General features: G+C 40.1%; 2 protein-coding genes across 2 annotated transcripts in view; one reads left to right on the top strand and one right to left on the bottom strand.

Annotated features, from left to right (window-relative positions):
• Window positions 1-3082: 3082 nt before the first annotated feature.
• Window positions 3083-7418, bottom strand: PDE12 (phosphodiesterase 12; the record flags this gene model as incomplete). Its single annotated transcript, XM_082322219.1, has 3 exons — window positions 3083-4655; window positions 5014-5092; window positions 6177-7418. 3 exons carry the CDS (start codon window positions 7416-7418, stop codon window positions 4213-4215), a joined length of 1764 nt encoding a protein of 587 aa, XP_082178345.1. The 3' UTR covers window positions 3083-4212.
• DNAH12 (dynein axonemal heavy chain 12) overlaps window positions 6835-27905 on the top strand; it is a gene marked incomplete at its 3' end in the record, with an annotated part of 73000 nt that continues 51929 nt past the window's right edge. Inside the window, exons 1-19 of the mRNA XM_082322213.1 lie at window positions 6835-6960; window positions 8230-8303; window positions 10780-10943; window positions 12622-12712; window positions 12987-13013; window positions 13958-14147; window positions 15489-15564; window positions 16409-16567; window positions 17261-17453; window positions 18626-18814; window positions 19890-20040; window positions 20151-20242; window positions 20502-20680; window positions 21475-21610; window positions 22485-22610; window positions 24300-24434; window positions 25446-25639; window positions 26581-26821; window positions 27395-27580. Coding sequence (XP_082178339.1) covers window positions 10780-10943; window positions 12622-12712; window positions 12987-13013; window positions 13958-14147; window positions 15489-15564; window positions 16409-16567; window positions 17261-17453; window positions 18626-18814; window positions 19890-20040; window positions 20151-20242; window positions 20502-20680; window positions 21475-21610; window positions 22485-22610; window positions 24300-24434; window positions 25446-25639; window positions 26581-26821; window positions 27395-27580 — 2529 coding nt within the window. The 5' untranslated portion in view covers window positions 6835-6960; window positions 8230-8303. The remainder of the gene's footprint in view (window positions 6961-8229; window positions 8304-10779; window positions 10944-12621; window positions 12713-12986; window positions 13014-13957; window positions 14148-15488; window positions 15565-16408; window positions 16568-17260; window positions 17454-18625; window positions 18815-19889; window positions 20041-20150; window positions 20243-20501; window positions 20681-21474; window positions 21611-22484; window positions 22611-24299; window positions 24435-25445; window positions 25640-26580; window positions 26822-27394; window positions 27581-27905) is intronic.

Below are 27905 nucleotides of genomic sequence, written 5' to 3'. Positions count from 1 at the left end.
AGACTTTGGTTCAACTGCAAGCAGAACAAAAATTGGTTCTAAACGCATCAGGAATTAGCAGAAAATGCTGTAAGCATTTCTACTTGCTTGGTTTGTTCTCAGTGTTTTCAACATACAGCAGTAAAACAAGGTGCTGGAGGCAACAGAACACTACGAGGGCACTTAGAGCATTGGCCTGACTTGTGTAAAAAGTAGTTTAGGGTTTTGCCAGTAATGAGAATTGAGAGCCCGGTTTGCAGTCCTTGCTCATTTGAGTAACCGTTACACTCGGGTCTGGACAAGTGCAATTTGATGAAACTTTGCGCATCACCTTGTCCCACTGCCTCTTCCCTGCCCGTGTCAAGAATGGTATTGACAGGGGACTTGCGTAAGAAATGACATTTGTTATGCTGCTGTTTGTTAGACCTATGAATAAAGCTGAGCTACCGAATGTGTTGTACATTGTGCAGAAAAAGCTTTAAAAGCATCAGGTTCTGTTAAGGGATCTGATGCAAATTCTAAGCAAGCTGTGAAATGTTTTGGGCTCTTCCTCTTACTGGATGGGAGTTGAAAGGCTTGAAACATTTTTTTGTTTTGTTTTTTTTGATGCTAAGAATGTGAGAAACAAGGCAAGTACACAATTAATTTGAGGCGTTAAAAGATCTGACTCCTTAGTATGTTGGGTATTTTTCCCCTTGTACCATTTTTCTCCTTCCTTTTCTTCCTCTCAATCATACTTTGCATTATTGTTTGCTTGATCATGATACATAAATGCATTTTACTGAAGGCTTGAATTAGCCCCTTCAAAAACAGCAGTGATACAAGAAATACCGATGTGTAAGAATTCGAGTACTAGCTGCCACAGGTGGCCGAGCCCCCTTTGTCTGGTATGGACCAGGTCACGGAATACAAGTTCCAAGTTGCCAGACCAGCCTGAAGGATCTGACGGAACTCGGTTGGGTTTTGTACATACCAAATACACAGGTAAACTACATTGCACAACAGCCAGAACAACCCAAAAACCATCCGAGTAGCCGTGACCTCCGGAAGGCCTTTTTTTCAGTGCTCTTCATTCTTGTAACGTTCTTGTGAGTGACAGGTTTGTGCACAGCAGGGGCCAGCGTGAAAGGAGAAACTCCCTCCCTCCCGAGAGACCAGCCAGTCGGAGCAGATGCTGGAGCAGTGCTGTCTCTCGATTGCTGCATCCCATAGCAGAGATGGGAAAGTTGATTAGGAAGCAAAGCGAGATGTTCCTTTTTCCCTTAATGGCTGGTCTGGGAAAGTAAAGTAACCAAAAAAAAAAAACTAAACAAACAAAAAAAAAAAGATGCAAAGAGAATATTGCCCAATTCTTTTAATGTGAAGGATATGAAGCATCCCAATTTCTGGAAGAGGAACACTGGTGAGTTTAGGTTTAAAATTAAGACAGGCTTAATGAGGCTTCTACAAATCTGGGTTCTAGAGGTGATTTTGAGAGGAAGAATTAATTGCTTGGCAAGGTCCAGACGTGTAGGGGGAGCTAAAATCGCCTGATGTGGAGTAGGAAGCACCATATATTACCTCGTGTAGATGTAAATACAGCGTGGGAGCATGGCGGACATGGGCCAAGGGTGTACCTAAGGGTTGCTCCTCACCCCACCAAAATACCACAATTCTTTTGAATTGTGACTTTTCCCGAACCCAGACCCTCATTCTGCGTTTTCACTCCAGAAATGTCTGACTGGTTCGTGGCACGTTGCTGCTATTGGCAGTCAGCCCGTGCTGCTGCGTTTTACTAACTAAACCAGGGATACTTGGACTGGACAATCTCCTGCACTAGCTCACGGGGCTGAATTTCCTCCTGCGGACACTAAGGGATTAGCTGCCATGTGCGAGGACCATCTAATTTTCCTGGGCCTGGTCCAGTGCCGTGTTTTTCGCTTACAGCTTTCTTCCTGCAGATGCCAGCGTTCCTGCGCTCCCCCTCTCCTTGGCCTGCCAGGAGACAGAAGCAGCAACCCAAGCCCCGAGAGAGGGAACGAGAGGGACCTGCTGTCTTGGAAGGGAGGCAGAATCCCAGGGAAGTCTACTCTCTGAGCAGCTCCACCTTCCGGTACTATAGAGAAGTTACAGGTTTTTAATGTTTTAGGGTTTGAAAATAAGATCAAGTAACCCAGTTGTAATGGATAGGTACTAAAAAGGAGAAAAAGAATGTTTTTAAATTTATAAGGGGAGCTCAGTTAGCCTATGTGCGTACTATGATTTCACTTCCGAACTTCACAATTGCAATCTTACTGTTCTAAGTTACTGAGACATTTCTGTTGCCAGCCTACAAGCCTGCATTACTCTGTGGAGTTTGGTTTTTTGAGGTGTTTTTCCCCCAGTTCTTTCAGAGCTGGCAAATTGTAGAAGGCCTCTGGCTCAGCTGTGATGTAGTGTAGTAATTTTCAGTGTTTTTCCAAGGTGTTAATACTTAAGATTTTCTTCTTGAACAGATCATTTAATTAATTTTTCTGCCCTTTAAGATGCCATATACTTGCAAATGTTAAATCTTCAGGTGTAACCTTTCCTTCATTTACTAAATTAGTAAATATTCTTTGCCCAGCTACGAGGTTTAGACTCCATTCTGTTTGCAAGATTTCCTCCTCATTCCCGTATGTCAAAGTTTAGTTATGAATCACTGATAGTTTTATTATCAAATTTGTAGTCTAGAAGAGTACAGACATCACCTTCAACTCATGCAAGATTTACGCTTTTTAATTAGACTTATCAGAGAACAGTAACTCATCAAGGACCCACCCGAAGTATTTAGGGTCCAGTTTTACAGGGTGAGTGCTGTCCATCACTCTGCTGCAATGATCTAACATCATTCATTGCCACTTTTATTGCCACATTCCCTGGTTTGCTTCCCTTTTTAGTAGCATATAAACAGTTCAGTGACTCCCAGCTATAACCTGCAGTGGAGGCGAGGAGTTGTGCAAGTATAGGGTACACCGCTTTAATCAACTGGGAAGGCTTGTTTTGCCATGAGAGACACTAATAACTACAAAAAAAAATATCAATTGACAACAGTGACAGACAACTGAAAAGGGAACTTTATTAGGTGAAAGATGGAGATCTAATGAAATGGTTTTCAAACACTGTTTGTTTCATGGGGACTAACGATGCAGGGAAAGAAGCTTCTGCACTGCCCCTCCCAACACATTCCATGAAGGTACAGATAAAATACATTTCCCCACATCCAAATCATCTTCTACAAAATAGGGAAGACTAGACTATTTCTAGAAGGGAAAAAATGCAGGTAAAAACAGTATTAAAAATTTGGGTCATCTTTGTATGTAATAGAGGAACAATTGTGATAAAGGTTTGCAGGTCACTTGTGTTTCTTTTGAAAGATTTGGGCACAGCTAGCTAATGCACCCCGTTAACTATTGTGTATCTCCCCCTACCTGAAAACAGATTATATTGTTAAAAAGCTCCCTCCCACCCAGAGCTGGCTGTCCTAAGCTTTAGTATTTCTTTTATTGCCAATGCCTACAAACAACAGAAGGAACAGCTGTTCAACATGGATGCTCCCTATAGATGTAGTCCAGTTTTACCTGGTGCTAAAGTTACCCTCATTACCCATAGGAAGTGGGCAAGCAAAATGCTTCCAAGTCAATTATATCCTTGAATTTAACATGGTTCATTGTTGACAGAAAGTCTATTCACTGATAATTAAAGAACATCTTTTCAGAAGGTAGTGGGTACAAGTACATTGTTCATGTCACAAATTGGGACATAATAACGACAAGACAATTCTTGAACTTACCTTAAAAAAAATTGTCTCGTCATGACAGTAATTAGAATGAGGTTGAATCAACTAAATCCATTTGTTTTCAGGTTCTGTGTTTGGTTCTGAATTAAGCAGGGTTCAGTTTGTACACTATCTGTACACTATGTACAGATTAAATTCATATGTCTCTTTTTAACAAAATAATTCTTAATCCTTTAAAAACACCGATAAAAAAGGTATATGACAATCCACTTTTCAAAACCCTGTCTTAAATACATTTTTCCCATTAGGATGTAAAAACGGAAGGGGAAAGTTGTCATGCAAATATTCTGAACAGTGTTATAATATCCAGTAGAACCATTAAACACATGAACTTTTCAGTAATCGCTCCGACTTTAGCCAGGGTGTAACCTCAGTTCCCCAGCAGTAAATTAAATTTCTTGTTTGAAAACCCCCAAAAGCACCCTGCAAGAGCCGATCTATTTCCACTTTAAGTCACATACTAGTGCTATATGATCAGAAGGATGTGAAACACTCGGCAAAGCCTGATGGGTTGTTACTTCTTCGTGACTCGGCAAGGGAATGACCTGTTCAACCTCTAGAGCATTTTTGTCAATGAAAATGTAGTCCAGACATCCATGAAACCCACCAACATAGTTTGTATAAGCAGGTTCTCCGCAAGCACTTAGCAGTTTGAAAGGATGGCTTAGAGGCATGTTGCACCTTTCTTCTTCACCATTAGAGACCCAGTCTTCGTGATCTTCAGCAATGCCACCACTCTTAATAAAACTGTAAGTTCCAGACGATGGTGTGCTATTAAAATCTCCACAGAATATGATTGGTATGCTAGGGTACAAATCACATGCTACGTGCTTGATGTGAGACAAGGCTACAGCGATTTGGATGAGACGGATGTTCCCACCTAAGAATATAAAAACATATTACTTTAAACACTTCACAGTAGCACAGGAGGAATATTCTGAGTTGCTTATTGAAGCGTGTATCATGTATAGCTCTGAAACAGTAATCTCATTTTACATTTTCTGTGCGCTGCATTTTAGAATAGTTTTTGGAGTTGGTGACTATGAAAGTTGTAGAGAGGCAGATACTGTTTTAACTTCAACTCGCACATGCAAGAACTCTGAACCTTAAACACCCACATTACAGTAGCTTTCCATTTTGTGGAAAGCAAAAGAATGGGGGAAAATCTGTTCTCCCTAGCAAGGACAAAAACCTTTACAAACACAGTTACCCTACATACAGGAACACGACAAAATTACCTTTTGGATGCCAGTATAGGTGGGTATTGGCTACACAAAGCTTCCTGGAAGGATCAGCTGTAGACTGAAGAACTGAAACCTTCAAGAGAAAAAAGCAGTATCTTTGACAAGTCTTAAATAGAGAGGTTATGTATTTTAAAAAATGCAATAGTTAGCTTATGCCTTTATGGTCCAGTTCAAAGAATCTGATGCTTATAACTAATAAACCGTACAGCTCCTAAGTTGAGACTCTTTATCTTCTATATAAGGTCTGGATATCAGCCAATATATTACCAATATTGCCACTGAATCCAGGTATTTGACAAACGTTCTCTTGTCTGTAAGTGTCTGGTTTGCCCATATTTTTTCCTTCAATTCATTCCATATTTTTTCATAAGATGTTGCTAATGCTGTACCATTCTTAACTACTTTTATTTTCTGTTCTCCCACCTCTGCAACAGAATTGGAGCTGTATCTCTGGTTCTAGCAAGCAAACTGTAGCATTGCATAGCTGTTAAATTGAATGTAAATTTAGAGGTGATTTCGGTTATCAAGGAAAGCTTGTTAGTCCTACTCAGTCCATCAGTAGGAAACTTCTCCCAGTGAGTGTTTCTGAAGTTCCTGACGCAGACCCAGATCTTACACGTTCGTACTTACGGGACAGCTCTGCTGGCGGACCCACTGGCATCAACAAGCTCACAAACCCGCCCAACGCTATTTCTCTCTCTACTGCCACTTTGTAAAGTGGCATTATTAAAGCAAGCCAAATTAACTTAATCTCCTTTCCAACTGATTTACAAGATGTAATTTTTATCAAATACATATTCTGACATACGAGAGTGAGTAGCGAAAAACTTGGCAGCCAATACCACCATCGATACCTGGCCCAGAAGCTCGAGAGCTGTCTTCATCTTAAATAAAATCATTTTGCCTTTTTTACCAGATTTTGGTAATTCCATATATCCAGTTCAGTATAGTCCCAATGTTTTTCTCTTGTTCCTAAATTGCTCTTCTGCTCTATTTGTCACCCTAGCTGACACAGAACGTACCGCTGTTCTATGTTTCAGACTGTTAATCCTTCGCCTCCCTTCTCCTCTGGTTTGACACTCAACAAACCTAGCTTGGCTGCACCCGCCTGGAGACGGGGAGGAGGGGAGAGGAAGAACGCATGTAAAACCCGGTACCTGCAGCACCGATGATCTCTGCAGCACCTTCTCCTGCACCAAGGGGTACTCGGCCAGCTTATCACACAACTCCTTGTGCAGCGGGTCCGAGAGCAGGGCTTCGCTGAAAGCTATGTCGTGCTGGCTGAGGAGGCTGAACTTGTCCCTGCGGTAGAAGGTGGCCAGGCCTTCGTGCTGCTTCTCCTTGATCTTGAAGCGCCCTTCGAGTCCAAAAGCATCCAGGGCTGGAGCCAAGCTGTCCACGAAGACGGACTTATCCACTTCTTGCAAGCAGATGAGGTCGGCGCTGTAGCCGGCCAGCTCCTTCTTGAGCAGGTTCTGCCGGTAGTCGAGCTCCAGGGCGTACGGGGCGCAGTAGGGGTAGAGCACGCTGCGGGAGAACTCCGTCTGGGCGTAGGTGTCGGCCAGGATGTTGTAGGAGACGGCGCGAAGGGAGCCCTGGCCGCAGACCTTCTGGGTGTAGAGGTGCCGGGAGTCGAAGGTGCAGGCGCCGGGGCCGGCCTCCACGGGGCCGCTGCTCTCCACCTCGCGGGGCGGCCCGTAGCGCTGCGCCCCGTCCCCGGGCGTGCACCGCAGCTTCAGCCGCAGCCCCACCAGCGCGTTGGAGGGCGTGAAGACGCGCTCGGCGGCCGCCGCCTCCACCCAGGCCGGGCCCTCCCCGCCGCCCGCCGCCGGCCGCTCGCGGTACCAGCGGAAGAGGCAGTGCTGCGGCGCGGCGAACTCGGCGCTCACCTTGGGGCAGACGGGGAAGCCGGCCAGGAGCGAGCGCGGCAGCTGCAGCTCGGTGAGCGCCGGCGGGTTGCGCTCCACGCGGTACCGCGCCTCCCCGATCTGCAGCACGGCGCCGTCCTGCCAGGCCGCCGCGTTGGGCACCTCCTCGGCCACCGCCTCCCCGTCGCGGGAGAAGAGCCGCACGGCCGGCGGCGCCGCCGCCGCCTCCCCCCCCGCCGGGCCGCCCTCCGCCCGCGCCTTCTTGCTCTTCTTCGCCGCCTTGGCGTGGCCCTTGGCGGCGTTGGTGGCGATGCGGGCCAGCGCCCGGCCCAGCGGCTCCGCCTGGTCCCGCTGCATGTGCCTGGCGCTGCCGTCGGGCAGCACGAACCGCAGGCTCAGCTTGGGCTCGGACGGCACGCACCGCACCACGGCCCGCTCCATGGCGGCGGGCGGCGGGCGGCCGCCGCGGGCGAGGAAGGCGGCGGGGGAGCCGCGGAGCCTCCGGAGGGCGGAGCGCAGCCGGCGCCACATGGAGCCGCCGCTCGCCCGCTTCCGAGAGGCGCGGCCGCGTCGGCGGGGCGGGGCGGCGCGCGCCCAACCGTCACCGCGCGCGCCCCAACCGTCACCGCGCGCGCCCGGCGGAGAGGCGGGGCGGGGCGCGTCGCGTCGCCTGAGGCGGCGGGCGGGAGCGAGTGAGCGGGAGCGAGTGAGCGGGAGCGCCTCGCCGCGGCCGCTTTCCGCTCCCTGGCGGGTGCTGGGCCCCTTTCTCGGCCATTAACCTGCCCGTGCGGTGTAAGTGCGCCTGGCTGGAGGCGCGCCGGGTGTTGTTCCCTCAGCAGCGAAATCCCGTCTCCTCAGGAAAACTTCCACGTCCACCTGGCAAACGGCTGTCGGGAAAGGGGGTTGGTCTCCCACGTACCGCGTAGATGGGTGCCAACTGCTTACGGATAAATCTCTTGATATCAAAGGTCTGGGCTTGTTTTCTGTGAGAAAACGCTTCATGTCTGGATTAAAACTTCAAACTGAATAGTCCTGGGCTGCTAAAACGTGTTAAGAAGGTGCCTGGGACTTTCAAAACAAGGTCTAAAATTCTCCCCAGCTGTTGTTCCTGCAGTCTCTGCTCATGGGGCTCTGCCCACACGTGTAAAATTAGGACTTTAAAGTCTGTTTGTCAAATGTTGGCAAGTGGGTAGTAAATCTCTGGCATTTCTTAAAATTTCCATTTATAGCGTTACAGAATGTAGAAGCTTAGCAACAGCTCTCTGATGCGTGAGGGTATTGTAGTTTCTTAAGCGTTCTTGCTGTGTTCTGGAACAAGAAGGTTTTTATCTGCTTTGTGCAGGCAGAACGCCGCAGCAGAGACCCACTGACTCGCTGAGCCTACATTAAGCCCTGTGGCAGGATAGGAAATCTAAGGTAAGATTTTTCCAAGATTTTTCTTTCACGGGAGCACATTAGTAGCCTGGTACCATACAAAGTGCAACGAACACCCTTTCTGTGAACAAATAGGCCTCGAATGAGCTTTTCATTGCGGACAGGTGAACCTTGTTAACAGCGGGGATCTAGGCAGGCGCGGCTCCCGTTCCAGGGCTGCCTGCTGCTTTATTCTCCAGGGAGAAGTCTCCTCGGAAAGCTGAGGGGAGGCGGTTGAAGGCCTGGCCGTGAAATCAGTGGTTTTGCAGGGGAGCCCTCGGGGAGCTGTGCCGGGCGGCCAGGCGTGGGGCTGGGGCGGCCTGGCACCGCCGCGCGTCCCCGCCGCTTGAAATGGCGGCGGGGCGGTGGGTGGGCAGCGCCGTCCCGGGGAGCCCCCGAGCAGCCCCGCTCAGGGACCCGGGCGGCGCCGGGCCCCGCTGGCCGCGCCCCGGCCCTGCCGCCGGCAGCTGCCCGCCCTCGGCTCCGGGGCAACGGCGGTGTTGTCCCCAGCCGCCTCCGCGCCGCCGTCCTGCCCGGCGCCGCCCGGGACCGAGGCGGCGGGAGAGGTGAGGGCGGCGGGGCGGCTCCCCGTGGGGCTGGGGCGGTCGCAGGGGCTGACGCTGCTCTCCCCTCCACACCGACAGGGCTCTGTCTCCGGGCCCCGCCGGGCTGAGGGAGCGCCGGGGAAACGTAATACCGGCTCGGCTCTCTTTAGCTGAGCTTTATTTCTTTTGATGCCTGCACCACCATCCGTTTTAATTCGTTTCTAGGACATAGCGCTAATTTAGGAGGTAGCTTTGGCTTTCTGCTCCCCTGTGAGAACCTGTTGAAATGCAGTTGTGAGTTTGTGCATCGTGTTTCCAGGGGAACCCTACCGTGAGTCTTTTGGGATAGCCATACTCAGCCACAAGCAAGACTTAAGCTGCTGTAGAAGGATAGTCTTTTAGTGAACCAGAGCCCAGTCACATGGCTGGTTTTTTTTCTTTCTTTCTTTTCCTTCTATTTTTCTGTCTTTGTATGAAGTGATTATCAAACTTTGGTTGCCAAGTATCTTTAACTGTGGTTACCCAAGTATCTGTCTAGAGAATAAGTCATATGAGGAGCGGCTGAGGGAGCTGGGGGTGCTCAGCCTGGAGAAGAGGAGGCTGAGGGGAGCCCTCATCGCTCTCTGCAACGGCCTGAAAGGAGGCTGGAGCCGGGGGGGTCGGTCTCTGCTCCCCAGGAACAAGCGATGGGACGAGAGGGAACGGCCTCAAGCTGCGCCAGGGCAGGGTTGGGTTGGGTATTGGGAAAAACTTCTTCCCCCAAAGGGCTGTCAGGGCCTGGCCCAGGCTGCCCAGGGCAGGGGCTGAGTCCCCATCCCTGGGGGGATTTAAAAGCTGGGGAGATGTGGTGCTTGGGGCCATGGTTTAGTGGTGGCCTTGGCAGGGCTGGGTTAACGGTTGGACTTGATGATCTTAAGGGTCCAATTTTGCACTTCTTTTTACAAGATGATCATGCAGTTTCTTAACCTTTCCATGTATGGAATAGAACCTTTAATGACTACTTTGCATGCAGAAAATGAGCTTAATTCTTTTTCTCCTTGAGAAATGTGAAAAGAAGAATAGGATGCTGTTTTTATAGAAATGCTTTCTTGATAATTTCCTGCACTTTTTCTGTCTCTCTTTAACCGTGGTATAGCGTCTAAAGAATAACTTTCTCATAATTTTTCTCCCATTTGTGTGATATTGTGGTGAAGCTATAAGTCTGTATTGATGTCATTATGATTTTTTTTTCTTTTTCTTTAAAGACTGCCTCTCTCTTCAGTAGAATTCTAGGATCTCGTATTTGAAAATTTGCTACAGCTTTATCTTTGCAGTAATACCAAATATCAAGGATGCTTCTGGGCATTTTTTTTTTCTTCAGAACTTTAGAGGCCACCCTTGTCTGAATTTGTTCCATGTTACTTAGCATGGGTGGACTTAATGAGGCAGTAATTTTTTTTAGTGGCCAGACAAGAAAGGAGTAGGTAGTCACCTGCTGAAGCCACAGGAACGAACAGCAACGCTGTCTCAGGCCCCATCGGTACAGGAACTGTGCCTACATCAGGGCGGGTCTGGCGCAGTCTGCCAGGGCGGTTAATAGGCTGCTCTTCTGGTGTCTTTGTGCTGTGTACAGCTGGTAGATTAGCACTTCAAGAGATTTGTAATAGAACTTTACTTTTATGCAACATGCTAATCTTGAGTTAATAGAACCATACCATCGTTTTTTACTATTGCAACGGAAAGTGCGTACATACAATGTCTGAACTTTGCCATTTTAGCATACATGGTATTTTTCTGTTTTCTGAAAGCTAAGCTTTCATACCTAGATTGTGGAAATCCCTGAGGCTACCTCATTTTACATCTTATGTACATTCAACTTAATACATGCATCTGTTAAACTGCTTTCTGGACAGGATTAATTGTATTCTAGAATCTTGGTTTTCTTATGGTTTTAGATGCCACACTCGGATGGAGCACCTTCCAATAAAAAGACTTTGAGAACTTCGTTTCTTCCCACTGTTTTACCTTCATCAGTCGTATCTGATATGTCACCATTGCAGAATAAACTATTGACATACCGAAGATGCAACGAACAGCAAAAGATGCTTAACCAGTTACTGTGAGTTTCCTGTCATTCAAGAAATGTTGAAATTCAAATGAAAGACACATTGCACATTTGACATCTGAGAAATAATAATGGTGTTAATTTTAGAGGTTTTTGATGTCACTATTGCAGTGCTGAACACTTTCCATCTAAAATCATTAATAATAGAAGACCATTTGATGGAATCTCTGATGTTTTTTCTTTTACAGCACCCAAAGTCTGCTTGAGGTGTGTTTGTTGGGGTAGAGTTGTGAGGAGAAAGTGACCTTCCCATTTTGAACGTTGTTTATGATAGACTAAAAAAAATCCTTTCTCTTTATGAAGAACTTTTTCAAAGAGAATGAAAGTCTGGATTACTTGCTTGCTTTTGTATGAATGATCCAAATGTGGGCCTACTTCGAACAGGCTTCTTTGTCACTATCTTAACGCGTTTGCTGCTGAGCTTAGTGATCTGTGTTGCTGCCAGAGGAGCACAGCTGCCAAGATGATTGGTAAATTCACATAAAATTGCCTTTCAAGGTTTTCATTTGCAGAGGAGGAAAGAGAATAGGAAAAGGCTCCTTTCCTATAATTGTCGTAGATCTAATAGAAAATTAAGGGTTTTTTTTAAATTATTTTATTATTTTGATAGAAATTTATTCCTGAAATACCTACATTATTTTCACGAACTTACTGAAGAATCCCTAGACATGTTGATTATCTTGGTATAAATATTGAGAGGATTCTGTGGGCTAAGGTTGCGTTGTTTATAGTAGTATTATGAAACTTGCATTTTCGTGTAGAAGATGAAAAAGGTAAGGAAATCTAAAGGTATTTGATAGGATTAAAAAGTACAGAAAAAAATATTTTGCCCTTCAGAAGAAGAAATGGAAATGAAAGACCTACATACAGTCTTAATTTAACCCATTTTAAATATTGTCACTGATATAAATAATTTTATTCTTGTTGGTGTGGCTTTTTAGTGATTCCATTTGCTGTGACTAGATTTGGTGATGGTAACCAGTTCTATAACTGTTATTAATATACACATATGTAGCAGCATTATATTCTGCTGGAACATCGATTCAGTTACGTTTTTGTACAAAGTGAACGGCCTTTTAAGTAAGGTCCCGTGAAGTAATGATTTGAGTGGCAGTCTAACTTCCACTTGGGAGTTTTTAGCTGAGTTATATTGAGATAAGGATGAAATACTCTTTGCAAGATATGTAAAGAGCGTATCCCAAAAGGATGCACTGAAATGTTTTAATGCATAAGGTCAGCAGGACATGCCAACATTAACCATTTAAAATTTTCTGATAGTTATTTAGTGATTTATAACCACAGGCCGTAAAAAAGAGCTAGTCTTAAACAGCTTTACGAGTTTTGTTCTGCACTTTTTTTTTTTTTTTTTTTTTTCATAATACAGTTGGGCAAGATCTGTTGTAGTTGTGTGAGGAGAAGTGAGATATAATCCTAACAGGAGCACTGGGCAATTGGATGAGGTGAATCAAGGCATGTATGTATTGTGATTGCGGCCAAGATGAATGTGCTTCTTTATATAAGAGAGGACAGAGTATGCAAAGGCAGCCTTACCTTTTAGTGATCAAAGAGTGGGTAAACATGAAAAATGAGGTTGTGTCAATTAAAAGCATAGTGTTATTTTTGAATATATTATTTGTAGTTTTTCCATGCTTCTGATTCTGTTTTACTTTAGAATTGATCGAGCTTTAAAAGTCTATCACGTATCCATGGAAGAAAAATACCACAGAGATCCTGTACCTCCTATCCCGGAACTGCCTTCCACTGTGAGAAAGTATTTCTTTAATATTTTAGCTGTTGCCGGTTTTGTTCTTTGTTATTGGGGCATTTATACCTCTTACTTAAAGATACTTATGTCAATCCTTAGTAATTCATAAATGTATTTATATGCTCAAGTAGTCCCACTGAAGTTGATACCTGTATATCTGCAGAATAAAGTCTTTATTTAGGAATAACATTTATTAAATTTTATATTTCTGATTTTGTTTGTTTGTTTGTATGTTCTTAATACATTACGATTTTCTGTTCCTTTTTATACAGATGAACAGTGAGCAAAAACAACAAAGAGTGAGTTAAATTCTTTCTTCTGCTTTTTTAGAGTAGAAGAGTGAATGGTCTCTATTCAGAGAGGTTGAGTATGTTATGTGGAATTCACGGTGGTTGAACAGGAAAAGCTTTTTCAGTAGTCTTGTTGGGGAAAATGGAATAGGAAGCAAAACAGAAATCTTTTCTTGTGGTCCAACAGAAGGGAAGTATTTTTCTATCACAGAAAGTATGTCCATCAGTCATTTAAGTTTTAATCTATACCTTAGTTAAAGATCATTATTTGGAAAAAATTCTAACATGCTTCAGGATTTTTTCACTTGAGGTCATAGTTCATACTTCAGCCTGTACAAAAAGTAGTCTTTGACATTTTTCACCTGATTTGAAGAACACGTCAAAATCCTGGAATTTGTGTATAGCTTTTAAAATAAGACTTCGTCTCCGAGAGCCACTTTAAACTCAAACTAGCATTGAAATATTTATATTAAGTAGCTTAAGGGAACATCTATTTTTCCTAGCCGATATTAGGTAAACTCATTCTGAAGACTATCGAGATTCAGATCCCTTTTTGTTTTATAACAAAGCCAGCACTTGAAAACATAAATACCTATTTCTTTGTCCAAAAAAACACCCCTATTTGTGCATACTTTTTGACAGACAAATGTTTGTCCAAGAAACAATGACAGGAGCCTTGAACTGTTCTATTGTCAGTTATAAACAGCAGAGAACCAAGGAAAATGCCATACTCAAAAGTACCATAGTTTGTATTTAAGCATTGAGATAGGGAGACCGTTTTACAACCATAGAGTAGCTTTTAGCGTACTGGTTGGCTGAATACAGAAAAGGTTAGATTATGTCACCTGCCCTTAAGCGTAAGAAATGGTGAATAAAGAGACTTCATTGTCAAGCCTAACACAAAAATATTTACATAGCCACTTATTAGACCTCTGGCAATATTGTCCTTTCAGACAAACTATCTCTTTATGAAGAAGTGCGTGCAAAGTAATCCGGTGGTTCCCATTCAGCAGCAGTGGCTCATGTCCATGCTCACATTGGTGCCACGGTCGCTTATGGAAGGCAAAGATAGAAAACTGTTAGCTGAAAAGCTTTTAGGGGAGATAATACGGGATTATGAAATGAGCATGAGAAGATTTGTGGGTAAGTACCAGAAACTACACAGTACTAATATTAATATATTAATATATTAATATTAATATATTAATGTCTGTATATTTTTTTATATATATATAAAATCAGCTGTTCCATGTCCTCCCACTGAAAATAATTTTTGTGGACTGATCTTTGTAATTAACCACTGATTTCTCCTTTTCTGCCGCAACAAATGCGTATTGGTCATGATGTTTAAGGCAAATCTTGCTGATTTTATTTGGACTAGTAAAAAGTTAACCAGCCAAAGGTATAGTTCAAGCAAAGACAAAGGCCACTGTAGACTTCATGAGAAAAAGGTTGATTGCTGATGACCTTATTTCATTAAGTCTTTAACCTGTTTAGTCAATTTGATGTCAGAATGTATCGCTGTTTTGTACGAAAGAAAGTAGAAACTTTTAATGTACTAGTCATTCTTTTTTTTCCCTCTGCAGGAACAGCAGCTTTTTTTAAGCTGTTGATCCACAAGCACATCCATAAGTTTTCTGATGCTGCTTTCTATGCATGAGGAAGCTCGCAATAAAAATTTAATAAAATAAAAATAAAAACCTGTTTTCATATATCACTCATGCAACTCATGTCGATTTTTAAAATTTTAAGAGTGAGTCATGAACTGGAATTTTGAAAGTGTATTCCCTTGAAATCATGTATTAATGTCTTTTATATTTATAGTATCTGAAATCTGAAATTGAGCCAAATTTTGTCAATATTTTGGTGGATGGCTGATCTTTTTAAAAATGAAGATTAAAAAAATACACAATTTAGCATGGGACTAACTTCTCTGTAATGTCATCAGTGGAATATAGTGTTGCACTATAATTATATTAAACAAAATTACCATAAATACTTAGAATCATAGAATATCTCAAGTTGAAAGGGACCCATAAGGATCGAGTCCAACTCCCTGCTCCTCGCAGGCCTGCCTAAAACTAAGCCACGTGACTAAGAGCATCATCCAGACGCTCCTTGAACTCTCACGGGTTGGGTGCCGTGACCGCTTCCCTGGGGAGCCTGTTCCAGTGGCTGACCATCCTCTCAGTGCAGAAATTACTTAAGAAAGTACTTCATTATTTAAACACTAGTCTATCTGAAAACCTTCATGAATAGGGGACAGAATTGGAATTAAGCCACCTGAATCTGTATAGGTATTTGGCAGAGGCTGTGATTTGGCGTTACCTTTGGGCGAATGTGTTTTGAAGACTCGGATGATGCAGTTACCTTTCCATCCTACTGTGTGCTTGGTTCAATCTGGAGAAAGACTGAGGAAGTACAGTGCCTATTGAACATGGCTTCATTTTCTTCTAATGTTCATATATATTTTTTTTTTCCTAGTGCGAAGTGTTCTTATTAAACCAGATGTAAAAGGACTTGAAGATGAAGAGGAGGCACCTTTGCCTTTATCACCTCTGTGAGCAGATTAAGTTAGCAAATAACTCACTGGCAAAACACACTCAGCTGCAAGCGTGAAATTCTCGTTGAGCTGCATGAACAGAGTTATGGGACAATATTAATTCTGGAGTCTCTTAATGAGAAATTATTTTCTCTCTGTAGAGGATCTTACGTTTGAACATCTTCTATCTGAACACTTTACAAAGTTTTAGCACTGACAGTGTTTTGTTACTGTTGTTACAGTTACATGGAGTAGCACTAATGACTGCAAATGAGACTTCTGGCTCTGAGTGCCCAGACACTGAAGTCATATTGCAGCCACCTCTGGAATGAAGTGTGTGCGTGCGGGGCAGTTCACTGGCAGACAGCAGCATTGTACAGTACTTTAACATGCTGAAACTGCATCTAAAGCCAAGGTTTCCTGTGACTTTGGTGTTATCAGGTGAAACCTTGAGACCGAAGGAGAGGCTGTTATGCTCTGTCAAAATAGAGAATAGGCATTCAGGTAGACAGAACATAATTATCTGAATTGCATGATTTGCTGAAGCATCAGAATGTGTGCCATCTAAATATTGATGAGAAATACTGCCTGTTAGCAGTTGGTGAAGTTAGAAGTTTACATTGAAAGAGCTTCAGGAACGGCAGGCGATCTGAAAATAGTCTGGGGTATAAAATGTGGTTGGTCAGACTGAGTACCTTTATGGCTCCCACTGCATCATATTGAGGATATGTGTATGGCATTTAACCATTCATGTTAGGAAATAAGCTTTTTAATAGTAATTTTTTTATGTAAGAATGTTTTATCCAAGTATTGCTTGAGCTCGTTTGTTTGTTTTGGTTGGTTTTGTTTGTTTTTTTTCCAGAGGCCTGGATTTTTCTAGACCATGGCATAACAGGTTTATCCAAGCAAAAAAACAAATCCTTTCCAACTTGCACATTCTCCACCCCACAATGAAAACTCTGCTGGAATTTGGTTATGCAGCATTCTCTACACCTCTTACAGTGGATTTCTCAAGTTTCAGGTAAAGTCTATTTTGGTTAATTATTAACCCGTATAGGTTTTTGAAGCTGGTAAAGAAGAGTTTGTTCAATTCTGTTATTCATCCTAGGGTTTTTTATATAACAAATTGCTTCAATGTGTCATTTAATGTTCTTTGAGTAGGTTACTTTGTGTTATGACACGTTTAACTTCTCTCTGTTGCATATAGATATTTTATTGGTGCTTAAATTGCTGGTAGTATCAGCCCTTTTGATTTATGTTTTGCCTTTAATTCTGTAAAGGTCTCCTCATTATTTACTTAATCTTAATGCCATGATCCCCATAGGAATCTGGTTGAAGTAGCATTTGAAAAATTGACTTGTAGTAGTATTACTATCTGTAGGGAATTCTACACTAACCCTAAAGATCAGATTTGTTGCTGGTTTTCATCAGTTGAATTTTATTTTTCATCTTGGAACTTTTCATTTTCATCATTTTCAAAAAGATAATTTTCGATACCCTTTTCCTCATTATTTTTTCTGGTAACTCTTCTTTATTTCCTGGGGTTTGGGGTATTTTTTTCCTCATTTAAGTCTACAGAAGTGATGCTTCGGGTTCCCACTGTGCTTTCTGCTAAAAAAGAATGGGTTTGTAATACGGTACAGATTACTGTTACTTTACTTCATGGGTTTTTAAATTTTTTTTTAATAAAGTTGCCTGTAACTTTCTTTTCTAGATTGAAGGGGCCAATTGAATGTGAATCTTTAAAGACTGATGTCTCTCTAAGCTGCTCTAAAGCAGAAGAGAAGATATTGAATACGTGGTATCAAAGAGTTATCAGTCTCTTTACTCAGGAGTCATTGAATGGTGTAAAGTTGGATCAGGTTGACTCTTTTTATAACTGTGTGGCTACGCTTATGTCTAATCAGGTAAAAATCTTTACTCTTCGTGATAAACTTGAGAAATTTAGGTATTTTAGATGAGTCAGCACACTATATGATATGGGGCCTGTTTAATTAATCGTTGTTAGCCATCTGTTGCATGTACTCCAGTAAATATTCCAAGTGTTAAATATTTTTAACTTCCCTCATTTAAAAGAAATACATGGCCTTGTCTGCTTCTTTTTATTCTAGTTTTTTAGATGCAGAAAACTTATTTATTCTACCAAGTAGAATGTAATTAGCTTAAAGAAGGAAATATCTCAGTGTTCTCAGGACCCTTCCTACCACCGATCTTGGCACTACAATTACACGTCATATATTAGCAAAATGAACAAAACCTGGTCTCTCTTTCGAAAGCAAACATAGCTACACAAATAGACTGTAAATCCAGCTCTGCCAACGTGTACGCAAGTGACTGCAGTTCTGCAAAATTTCCAAACACAATTTTTTTCTGTGGAAAATGATACCACAATACTTTGCCAGTTAATTTTTTTTCTCCCTGATTATATCAAGATGGAAGTTATAGGAAGTGTTTATCGGTCAATTTTTTTTTTAGGAATTCCAAATTGTTTTATTTCCTAATAATAATAAAGCAAGAACATTCAAATGAAATCACTGACCGAGACAATTATTTTTCAAAGTTTTTAGTTTACTGAAAATTGAAAATACTTTAACTTCCAAATAATTTAAAGCATCTGTTGATTACATTGTTCTATTTAAGAATACAATAATCAGTGGGAATATATTCATCAGTTTGAGAAGGCAGTCATTGTTAGGATTAAACCTTTATTTACTTTGTAGAAAAATAATGGACAATAGTCTAATCAAATCATTGTCATATTAAAAAAAAAAAAAAGTCAGAGGAAAATGCGTTCCAGAGATTTCATTTATACTTAAAGCATGTATTCGTAATAGAGTCAACTTTTGTAGCAAAAATAAGTGCATGGGCTGTGCTGAAATGTTTATTTGTTCATTAGTTTACATCCTTTAAGGGTTGGGACTGAAGCCCGCTGAAGTCATTAGAAAAATTCACACTACTTCACTTATCCATGAATCAGGCCAAAAGTACTAAAATGCATGGAAATCCTGGCTTCCTGAATGAAGGGGAAGTGGGATGGGGCTTTCTGTTCTTTCAACTAACAGGTGATATTATTACCTAGCTGAAAGAATTCTTGAGAAGAACGGTTGAAGCTTTTGTGGAACTTTTTGATCCTGAAGACAGAAATTGTCTACCTTTATTTAAGATGGAATTGACTCTTGATGAACAGAAAATGGAGTTTTATCCAAGCTTCCAAGACCTAGAAGAAGCGATTCTGTTTATAGTAAATCGTATAGGACAGACTCTCCAGGTGTGCTTTTATTTAATTATGTAACTGCTAAGTTGCTCCATGTGTGAAAACATTAGTAATTTAGGACTCTGACTACCGTGGTAATGGGAAGCAGAATGCAACTTGAGGTATTTATTTTCCATGAGCGTTCTGCAGGTCACGTCATGAATCTTGATGCCCAGTGGAACTCCAGGCTCTGAAACTCATTTTGTTAGTCCTTGTTCTTAAAATATTGGTACCCCTGCTACTGATGGTTTTAGTCTGCTATTTTAATCGGCAAATCTGTGTATGCCTACAAATTAATTGTCTGCTTGTTCATTAAATAGAAGTCAGGCTGAAAACTTACTCAGGAAAGAAAACTAGCTAGAAGATAACCCCTTTGTTTTCTTCTTTGGTATGTTTAGAAAACCTGAAGAGTGCTTTAAGTATAGGTAACCACATATTCTAATTTATTTATGTATTTATTTTTAACATTGAAAATCAAGTAGTTTTGCAGTGTATACATTCTGTGAACTAACGTTTTGCGTAGGAAAACAATTGGGATGTTAGTTATATGTGTGATGATTTACAATAAGCTTGCATGAATAATTAAGATCCCCAGAGAAAGAAAAGGAAAATTAGAGCTGATATTCCTTTTCTTTCTACGAAAAAGAAAAGCCTCAGGTCCCTAACAACTAATGTATACAGGATCTAAAGATTTATGGCTCAGGACCCAATCTGTAACTCCAGGGAAGGCAGCCTTTCTGGGGGCTTTAGATGTATCCCTATGGACTTAGTATTGGCCTTTAATCATACACGCTGGTACTTTCAGAGAAGTGTTTTGGGTTTAGTTTTGTGTGTTTGCACATAGGATAGAATTTAATTTTATGTGAGACTGGGTAATTATTTTTTGTCCATTTTACATGTTTCCTGTTAAACTTTCTGAATCAGGAAGAGTCATTCTAGGTGTGTATGAAGCACCTGGCCTTGGTCATGGTCAGGGTCTCATAATTCTCTGATACAGAGTCTTCTGCAGATTGCAACTTGCTTTTAAAATACATGTATCCCTGCATTGTTTTTTCTAAATTTAAATAACCAGAATTTGCACTTCTATTAGAACATCCAGACAGTACGTTCTTGGCTAATGGGAGGCACTACAACTCTGGACGCTGAGCTCCCTAATCATGTCATAGTATGGGCCACATCTACACTGAAAAAATGCATCAGAGACAACTTAGAAGGTCCAAAGGAATATTTTGAAAACTACGGTGAGTGATAGTTGAGTGTTTAAATAACTGTGTTACTTCTTTGAAATAAGTAAGTTACTGGACAGTGTGTGCATTTATAATAATATTATTACAACGTTATTGAATTGTAGTTGAAAGGTATGGCTGGCTTGTAGATGGAACTGCACAGGCACGGATAGAAAGATTTGAAGCAGAAGAACACAGTTTTGATGAATATACTGCTGTAAGTTTTAATTCTACATTTTATATATAATTTTTACTATACATACAGCAATAATAAAAAAAAGATAACAGGTGCTTAGCCTTTAGCTAAAAATTATGTTGACTACCTACAAATCTACAACATAAGTGTGTTTTTCCCTAAAAGTCTGTGGTAAATAGGAAAAAAAAAAAAATTATTTACTTCCATGTGTAATACTTATTCATGTAGCCAAGTATTTAAATAACAGTTCTGAAGTGTAAAATCTAATGTTTGTCTGAAGTTCATAGATGAATTCTTCACCCTCAAGAAGGAAATCTTGAGTTTACCAGAGGTGGCTCATTTCCCTATGATCTGTTTGAACTGTGAGGATTTAAAGCAAGGTTTGGCTAGTAACGCAAACGCCTTTGCAAAAATGCTAATGGACAGAATAGTTGCGAATTACAGAGAGGAAAATGAAAAGTAAGTAGAATTTTCTGCTTGTGAATGCTATGTGTGCTCAATGCATAGTAGAAATGTGTAGAAGAAATGCAGATATACCATACTCCTGCTCAATGAAGACTTGGCTAGCTAATGATCTCAATGCAAGTCGCACCAGCTAATGTATTTTTCATATGCTTTAGACTCAAAAACTAGTAGGGAAACTTACTAACAGACTTAAATAACAGAGCTAAAAGATCAAAGGGCTTCTCTTACCGTTCTGTCTTTTTAAGTGTGAAATACAGGACTGCATTGTCAAAGGAAAGACTAGCTAGATTCTCTTATTACATGACAGATACCTCTAGGTTTTAGTAGATAATGACAGATAATAACACTGGCCAATTGTAAAGGTTAATTTGCAGGTATGGATTAAATCATGAGTGCGGTCATATTAAATTGTTTGGTTAAAATGAACTGCTACAGTCAAGTTTTATAGTTATTCCACATAACCAAAACGACAAAATATTTACTAGGAAAGTGTGTGCATGCTAATGGTACTGTACATAAGTTCGTGTACTTACCAAAAGTAATTGAAGCATTTATTGCAAAAGAATACCCCCAACTCCGAACAAATCAATTATTGCAAATTAATAAACAGTATTTTTTTCTAGGCTGACTTGGTCATATTCCCGATGTAGTTTTATAAAGTAATGGAGTTTGTGTAGGGGTAATACTTAAAGAAGTAATTTGAACTTTTAATTCCGTTAAAGCTGAGCTTGAAGCCAGTCAAACTAAAATCTTAAAATGTTGATATTTTCTGTTAAATAAATTTATAGGATATGCAGGGAATTCGAAGCAATTAAGGAACGTGCATTAAAAGTTCCTGAGACAACAGAGGAAATGGTGGAAACAATAGCTCACATAAAGAAGGTCAAAACCAAAGGTATTCAGGACCTGTTGTTAAGGATCAAGGTAAATGACTATCCTTTCATTCTTAATCTTTTACCAAACGTGCTGGCCTATGCAAATACAGAATTCATTCTGGAGTGCAGAGACTTTCGTCTGACCATGCTGCATGTACTCAGTGTTATTTCAGAGAGAAGTGGGAAGTCCAGCTCGTTCTTTGCCATGTGCCTGCCTTTCTTATTCCCCATTCCCATGTGTTCTGCATGTCTGAGGAAAAGCAGCTTTTAATACATCATAGCAGATTGTAAGACACTCCGTTTATTGTTTGTACCTAGAGACAGACTTACTTCAGGGCTGCTTAAAAAGCTGTTTGTGAAAATGTAACACACAAGTGTAAAGAGAATTTTATGTGTAAAAACAGTCATGGCTTTGAACACACAAGAAGCAATTTACTATTTGAGCAGAATATAGATGATGCTGCATTAACAGTAGTACTTCGTGTGTGCTCAGAGAACAAAACTGAAAAATTGTGTAAGGTGTGGGTCAGCCAAAAACATTACTGGATAAGAAGTTCTTTGTTATATGTTATGATGATAGGTATCAGATTTTCTGTTAACAGTAATAGGTCTGTAAATATAACATGTTTATTCTACAGAATTTGTATTTTTCATATTTTTTTAATAATACTAGGATTTTTGCGTGTAGATTTACAGGCCACAGGAGCCATATTTATAGAAATAAGCTCACGAACGGGACAGGGATTTGAATAACTTTTTATATGTATTTTGAATATTAGCATTCAGTTGGCTGAAGTAGCTCTGAATTCTGAAAAGTCCATGAAATGTAGACTTCTATTTTATCTTTGTAGGTAATGTTGTCCTCCCCTATGTTTTTAAGCAGACCTATGATAACTAAAGTTTTGTGAAATCTCTTTGTATAGGAGTGCTGTCGGCAAATGAATTACTTCTTAGACGTTTTTTCATTTGCTCCTGAAGACATTGCACTGAATGCAGCAGTTCTATTATGGCCAAAGAAGATTAACCCAATTTTCGATGAGCATGATGATGTAAGAGTATTTTCTTAGTTTATGGTGTATTTTGGCTTGTTAGACTTTTCACTTTACTTGAGCTATTTATTTCCTCAGCAGGCTAAATGTATCTACACATGTAACGTGAACCATACTAATTTAGACATGCATAAATCACATATTTCCAGATTTTTATATCAACAGAGGGCTTTTTGTGGAGTAATTTAAAAATTGTCACTGTAACGTCAAACCTTCAGCAAGTCTTGTTGTCTCAGTTTGTTTGGGGTCACTATTAGGCAATTCATATGAAGGTGAAAATTCACTACACTGCAGCTGACTAGTGCTGAAAACGTAACTGCCAGGCCCTAAATTAGTGCTCTGGAACGGACGTCATTGAGTTAAAACAGTCTTTTGTTCTGTCAATAAAAGAACAGTGGGAATTGTGTTTTTTAGGTAGCAATCATTAATAGAAAATATACAACATCTAATTTTCTCTGTGTGATTTTAGATTACTTTATTTTCTTCCACTTGTCTATACTCATCTCTCTAGCATTTGTTCTCTCTGGCTATAATACAGTAAGTCAAGGCTTTTGGTGTTCTCTTGCCTCTCTGTAGTAATTTAGCATAGATTTAATAATTTCTTCTAAAAATGTTTAAGAATTAACAATTAACATTTTCTAAATGAAAATATTAATATCTTTGAAGTATCACAATTGAGGATTTCTCTTTCTCCAAGTCTTATTTAGATACTAAGGAGTACGTCCAAGGATAGTAAATATGCCTCTGACTTAAAACATACCCAGCTTGGGAGACTGCTGTGTCTGTAAAATATTTCTTTTGCATGTTACCATTCTTTTAATCCCGAAAAATAAGTGAGTGAAAATAATTTGTACACAGAGTCCATGATGCTTGCTCAGATTATTTTTAATGAAAATGGTAGTACAGAGTATCTGACTTAATGAGCGTCCCTCAGGAGTATACCTCTCTGTAGCTGACTGTCTAGCCACTTGCATTGTGCTAGAGCTTGAGGACAAGAATAGTTTCACATCAGGTTTTAGAGTCTGCGTGTTTGCATTTTATACTCTCTGATGAGAGTCCATTTTTATTCTAATGCAGTAGGAAAAGACTGGTTCCTCCTTTGGAGAAGCTCTGTCTGCTTCACAATTTTTGCATGGCAGTAGGTGTCCTCGTCACAGGAGATCTCCTCTGCCTCGGTTGATTTCTTGTTTGGTACCTTAAAAATAACCCTTCTGTGCGCAGACCTTGTGCTGTAGAGTGGTCTTATGTGCTAGAATTTCTGCCTTTTATAGCAGTAGATACATGCGGGATAGCATTAGCTTTCAACACCTGTAGATGTCTCCTCTTTTGGCAATAAAAGGTCGAATCCCAGAGATGAGAATCTCTCTGTTTCTTTCTGTAATACTTTCCTGTCTTTTGTCTGATTGCTGAAGGAGGCCTTTAAGGCAATGGTAACTGCTATGATGATCGAGGTAAGGGTTTCATGTTAAAATATAGAGGTTGCACACACTTAAATGGGACATACAAAAAGCAGCTCCTGAAGAAATTTCAATTATTGTAAGGATAATAACTTATCTGTATTGTTTATTTTCTATCTGTTTGTGCTAAATGTTTAATTTAGATGGTACTATGTATGTTAATCATTGAAAGGACTTACAACCACTTCCCTGTTGCTTTTTTACCATTAAAAAAAAAAAAATGGTTTTGTAGCTGATTGAACAGTCTAAACGTAAAGGAGAGCAAGAACTAATACATAAATGTGAGAAACTGATGGTGGAATTAGACAAGCTGACGCGTTCTGTGGCAGAGTTCGAAGAATACTCAGAACTGGATTGCATGCAACAGGTCTGATTAACATTTAGTATAAAATGGGTAGAAACGTTTTGTATGTTTAATACACAGGGGTCATGGAAACAACTTAGAATTAAAAGTAATCAGTTATTTTAACAAATGTGAACTAAAACGTTTATTATCCTCTTGCTACAATGAACAAACTCGTAAAATGGCCCCTGCCCCCTCTTCCCTTTTTGTATTGCATTGGCAATAACATTTGACTTAAAGGAAAGTTTACTATAAAGTTGTGCATAAATTAGCTGAAAGGTAATCCCAGCAAGGGCTGAGATGTTACAGATGTATAAAGTGAATGATTTTTTTACTCTGGTTTATATAAAGCATGGAATTCTGGCCCCAGTGACATTCTTTGCAAATAATTTCAGTGGGAGCAGGATTTCCTTCCCTGTTTTTGATATGTTGAGGAACTGAAGGAAAAAAAAGCAGGTTAGAAAGAGTGATTGGTAGCAATTTGATTTTTTTTTTTTTTAATTTTATTTTTTTTCTGTGAACCTCAAAACTTCATTTTTCTGCTACTGAAGAGCAGACCACTGGCTCCAAAGCTTCTCAAATTTCTAGAGGTATTTTATAATTGCCAGAGCACGTCTTGTGCTTTAATTGGAGGATATCACAATTGTGCTTAGTAATTTTGTTTTTTAAAAACAAAGCACTTCAAAGCACCAAACAGAAATCCTAAGCTAATAAATCCCAGTTGCCCTTATGCTGTGTCAGGCACATAAAAACATGTATGCCTGCCTCCTGGAACAGTGAATTTTAAAGCCCAAACATTTTGAAAATAGTTTTATACTCTTAAATTCAGCAATGATAAAACCAACTTTATTTTTCTCAGTGTTAATCTGGGTTCTTCATAGTTTATTTGCTCAAGGATAAGACGATGAGTTTTTAACTGATGTTTTCTAAAATTTTAATAAATACAAAGGCTTATTGTATTTTGATATCTTATTTCGATAGCTGTTAAAAGCATAACTTAGTTATCTCTCAAGACATACAATTATTTGATTACAGTATGTGGCTGACCTGAGGGTGTTACAGAAACGCATACAAGAGGCTGATGAAACAGTAGCTCTTATTAATAAAGAAGAGACTCTGCTCGAATGGAAACCGAGTGACTTCCCACTCCTCAACAACTTAAAAGTTGAGATTGAACCATATCAGAAACTCTTTAATCTTATACTGAAATGGCAACGAACAGAAAAAAGGTAATTCAGCTCTTGAAGCTAAATGAGGGAGAGCGGGGAAAAATACTCATGCTGGTTTTGTTCATGTCAGATGTAGAATATGGATTTGTTTTCTTATAAACATTTATTTGTTATCAGCAATCCAAGTGTAATAGTAACATAACTTACATATCAGGATTGTTATTTTTAATTCAGCTAGAAAAAATGTCAGGGGTTTTGTTTGGGTGTTTTTGTTGTGGTTTTTTTTTTTTTTTTAATGTAATGAAAAGGAGTCTGTCGCATATTGGATTCTATTTATATTGGTCATGCTGGTGAAGCCTGTAATAAGACAAACTCTGTGAAAGAAACGCATTAGGAAGAAAATATTTGGTTAGTTAGGAGCCATTTTGTATACCAGAAAATTACAAAGTTAAATTAGAAAGCTCACAATCTCTATGTAATGAAAACCATTTTTAACCTATGGGCTGTCCAAAGTACCATGTAGATGTGCTCAAATGATGACACTGCTATCTGGTGGCTAGATCCTGTCACAAAAACTGTAGTATGCGTGAGTCTAAATTAAGTGAGATTGTTTACCACTTCCTGTGCTCTCGGGAAGTTATAACGTGATATGGCTAGAAAGTATGGATTTTTTTGAAGTACAAAGGCCTAGTATATTTGATGTCATATGTTGATCTCTATCCAGAGCTTAACTTAAATATTTCTCAATCCATGCAGTTACTTAGTTTCAGTATGTGACCGACTTGAGAGAATTACACAAATACGCAGAAGAGTGTGATCAAGCCACCTTTAGTTGTGCATTAGAATTTTGCATAGAATGACAATAATTGGAAACAAGAGCTTAGCTTTAATTTAAATAACTACTAATCTACATCTCATTTCTGTTGCAACACAAAGTGTTAGTTATTTGTGGACTATTTGTTTATTATTCTGTTTTCTAACTTTGTGGGTTTTTTTCTCAGATGGATGGATGGTACCTTTTTGGAACTAAATGGGGAAAGCATGGAGGCTGAGGTTGATGAGTTTTTGAGAGAGATAAACAAAGCATCAAGACTGTTCCAACAAAAGCAGAAGAAAATTCAACAGGAGAGGAAAAAGACATCACAACGCAGAACTGTAGAAGAGAAGACAGAAGAAGAAACAAAGGGAAATCCAACTCTTACAATGTGTTCTTCAGTTCTGGAGCAGATTAAAGACTTTAAGGTAAGAAAAGGTGAGGGATATTAGTATTTGATGCTGAGGGACAAATGCTAAATTCTGCACTCGGTATAGATAGATGATGCAGTGTCAGAGACCCCTATTGTTACAGAGGGAGAGAGCACGCTCTGAATCGTTTCCAGATTGTACTGTCCCATTGATTTTAATAAAATTGGATTTTGGATATCTTTGTAGTTTTAGGAGTGTGAATTGTTAAAGAGTGGACACATACAGGAGAAGAGTAATTTTTGGATGCAGAGAAACAATTAAGGATGTAGTTGGGAATTTTGAAATGGGGCTATGTTATGTTGATGAAAGCCCAATTTAACATAACTGAAAAATTGTTCCTTTTTTCTGCTAAGACTGTACTTAATAGTTTTATATTTCTTCTTCAGTAATTTACTACAATTATTGGGAAAGGGAATGGATAACTGAATGGATCCATCTGTGCTTTTCAGAAAAGATTTTCATGTCATCAGCTACTGCAGCAGAATTTTAAGTGCACATCAAAGATGATTAAAAAGTTAAGAAATAATGCACATCACAGTTTTTACCTTATAAATGTTTTTCCTCAATTAGGAGAATATTCCCACTGTGATTATCTTTTGTAACCCTGGCATGAGAACTCGTCATTGGCAGCAGATGTCAAATATAGTAGGATATGATTTAACACCAGACTCTGGAACTACCCTGAGAAAAGTTTTAAAGCAGAATCTAGCCCCTTATTTGGAAGAATTTGAAGCGATAAGCGTAGGTGCAAGCAAGGTAAGCATAGAGATTTGATAGTGACAAATATAACATCAAGTGTCTCAGTGATGACTTTCATGGCTTACTAGGATTTTTTGTCTTTGCCCTTATGCAACAAAAGAGATTTGGTGAGACTTTGGCCCATTAGATGATAACAGTGAGTGTGCAGGCATTTGTATCTCATGTTACATCATTAGTATTTCCCAAGTGTACTGCTTTCTGTGCACTAGAAAATGATATACTAAGAAAAATAATGACAAGAAGTTAATTTATGCTGTTAGAGCAAAACAGCTTATTCAGCTAGATGAGTTTATATATGGAATTAATGAGCTGGAAAAAAATA

This window comes from Platalea leucorodia (assembly GCF_965183815.1).
Source record: "Platalea leucorodia genome assembly, chromosome: 9".
NCBI lineage: Eukaryota > Metazoa > Chordata > Aves > Pelecaniformes > Threskiornithidae > Platalea > Platalea leucorodia.
The sequence above is the reverse complement of the archived record's forward strand: the minus strand, read 5'-3'. Positions and strand labels throughout refer to the sequence as shown.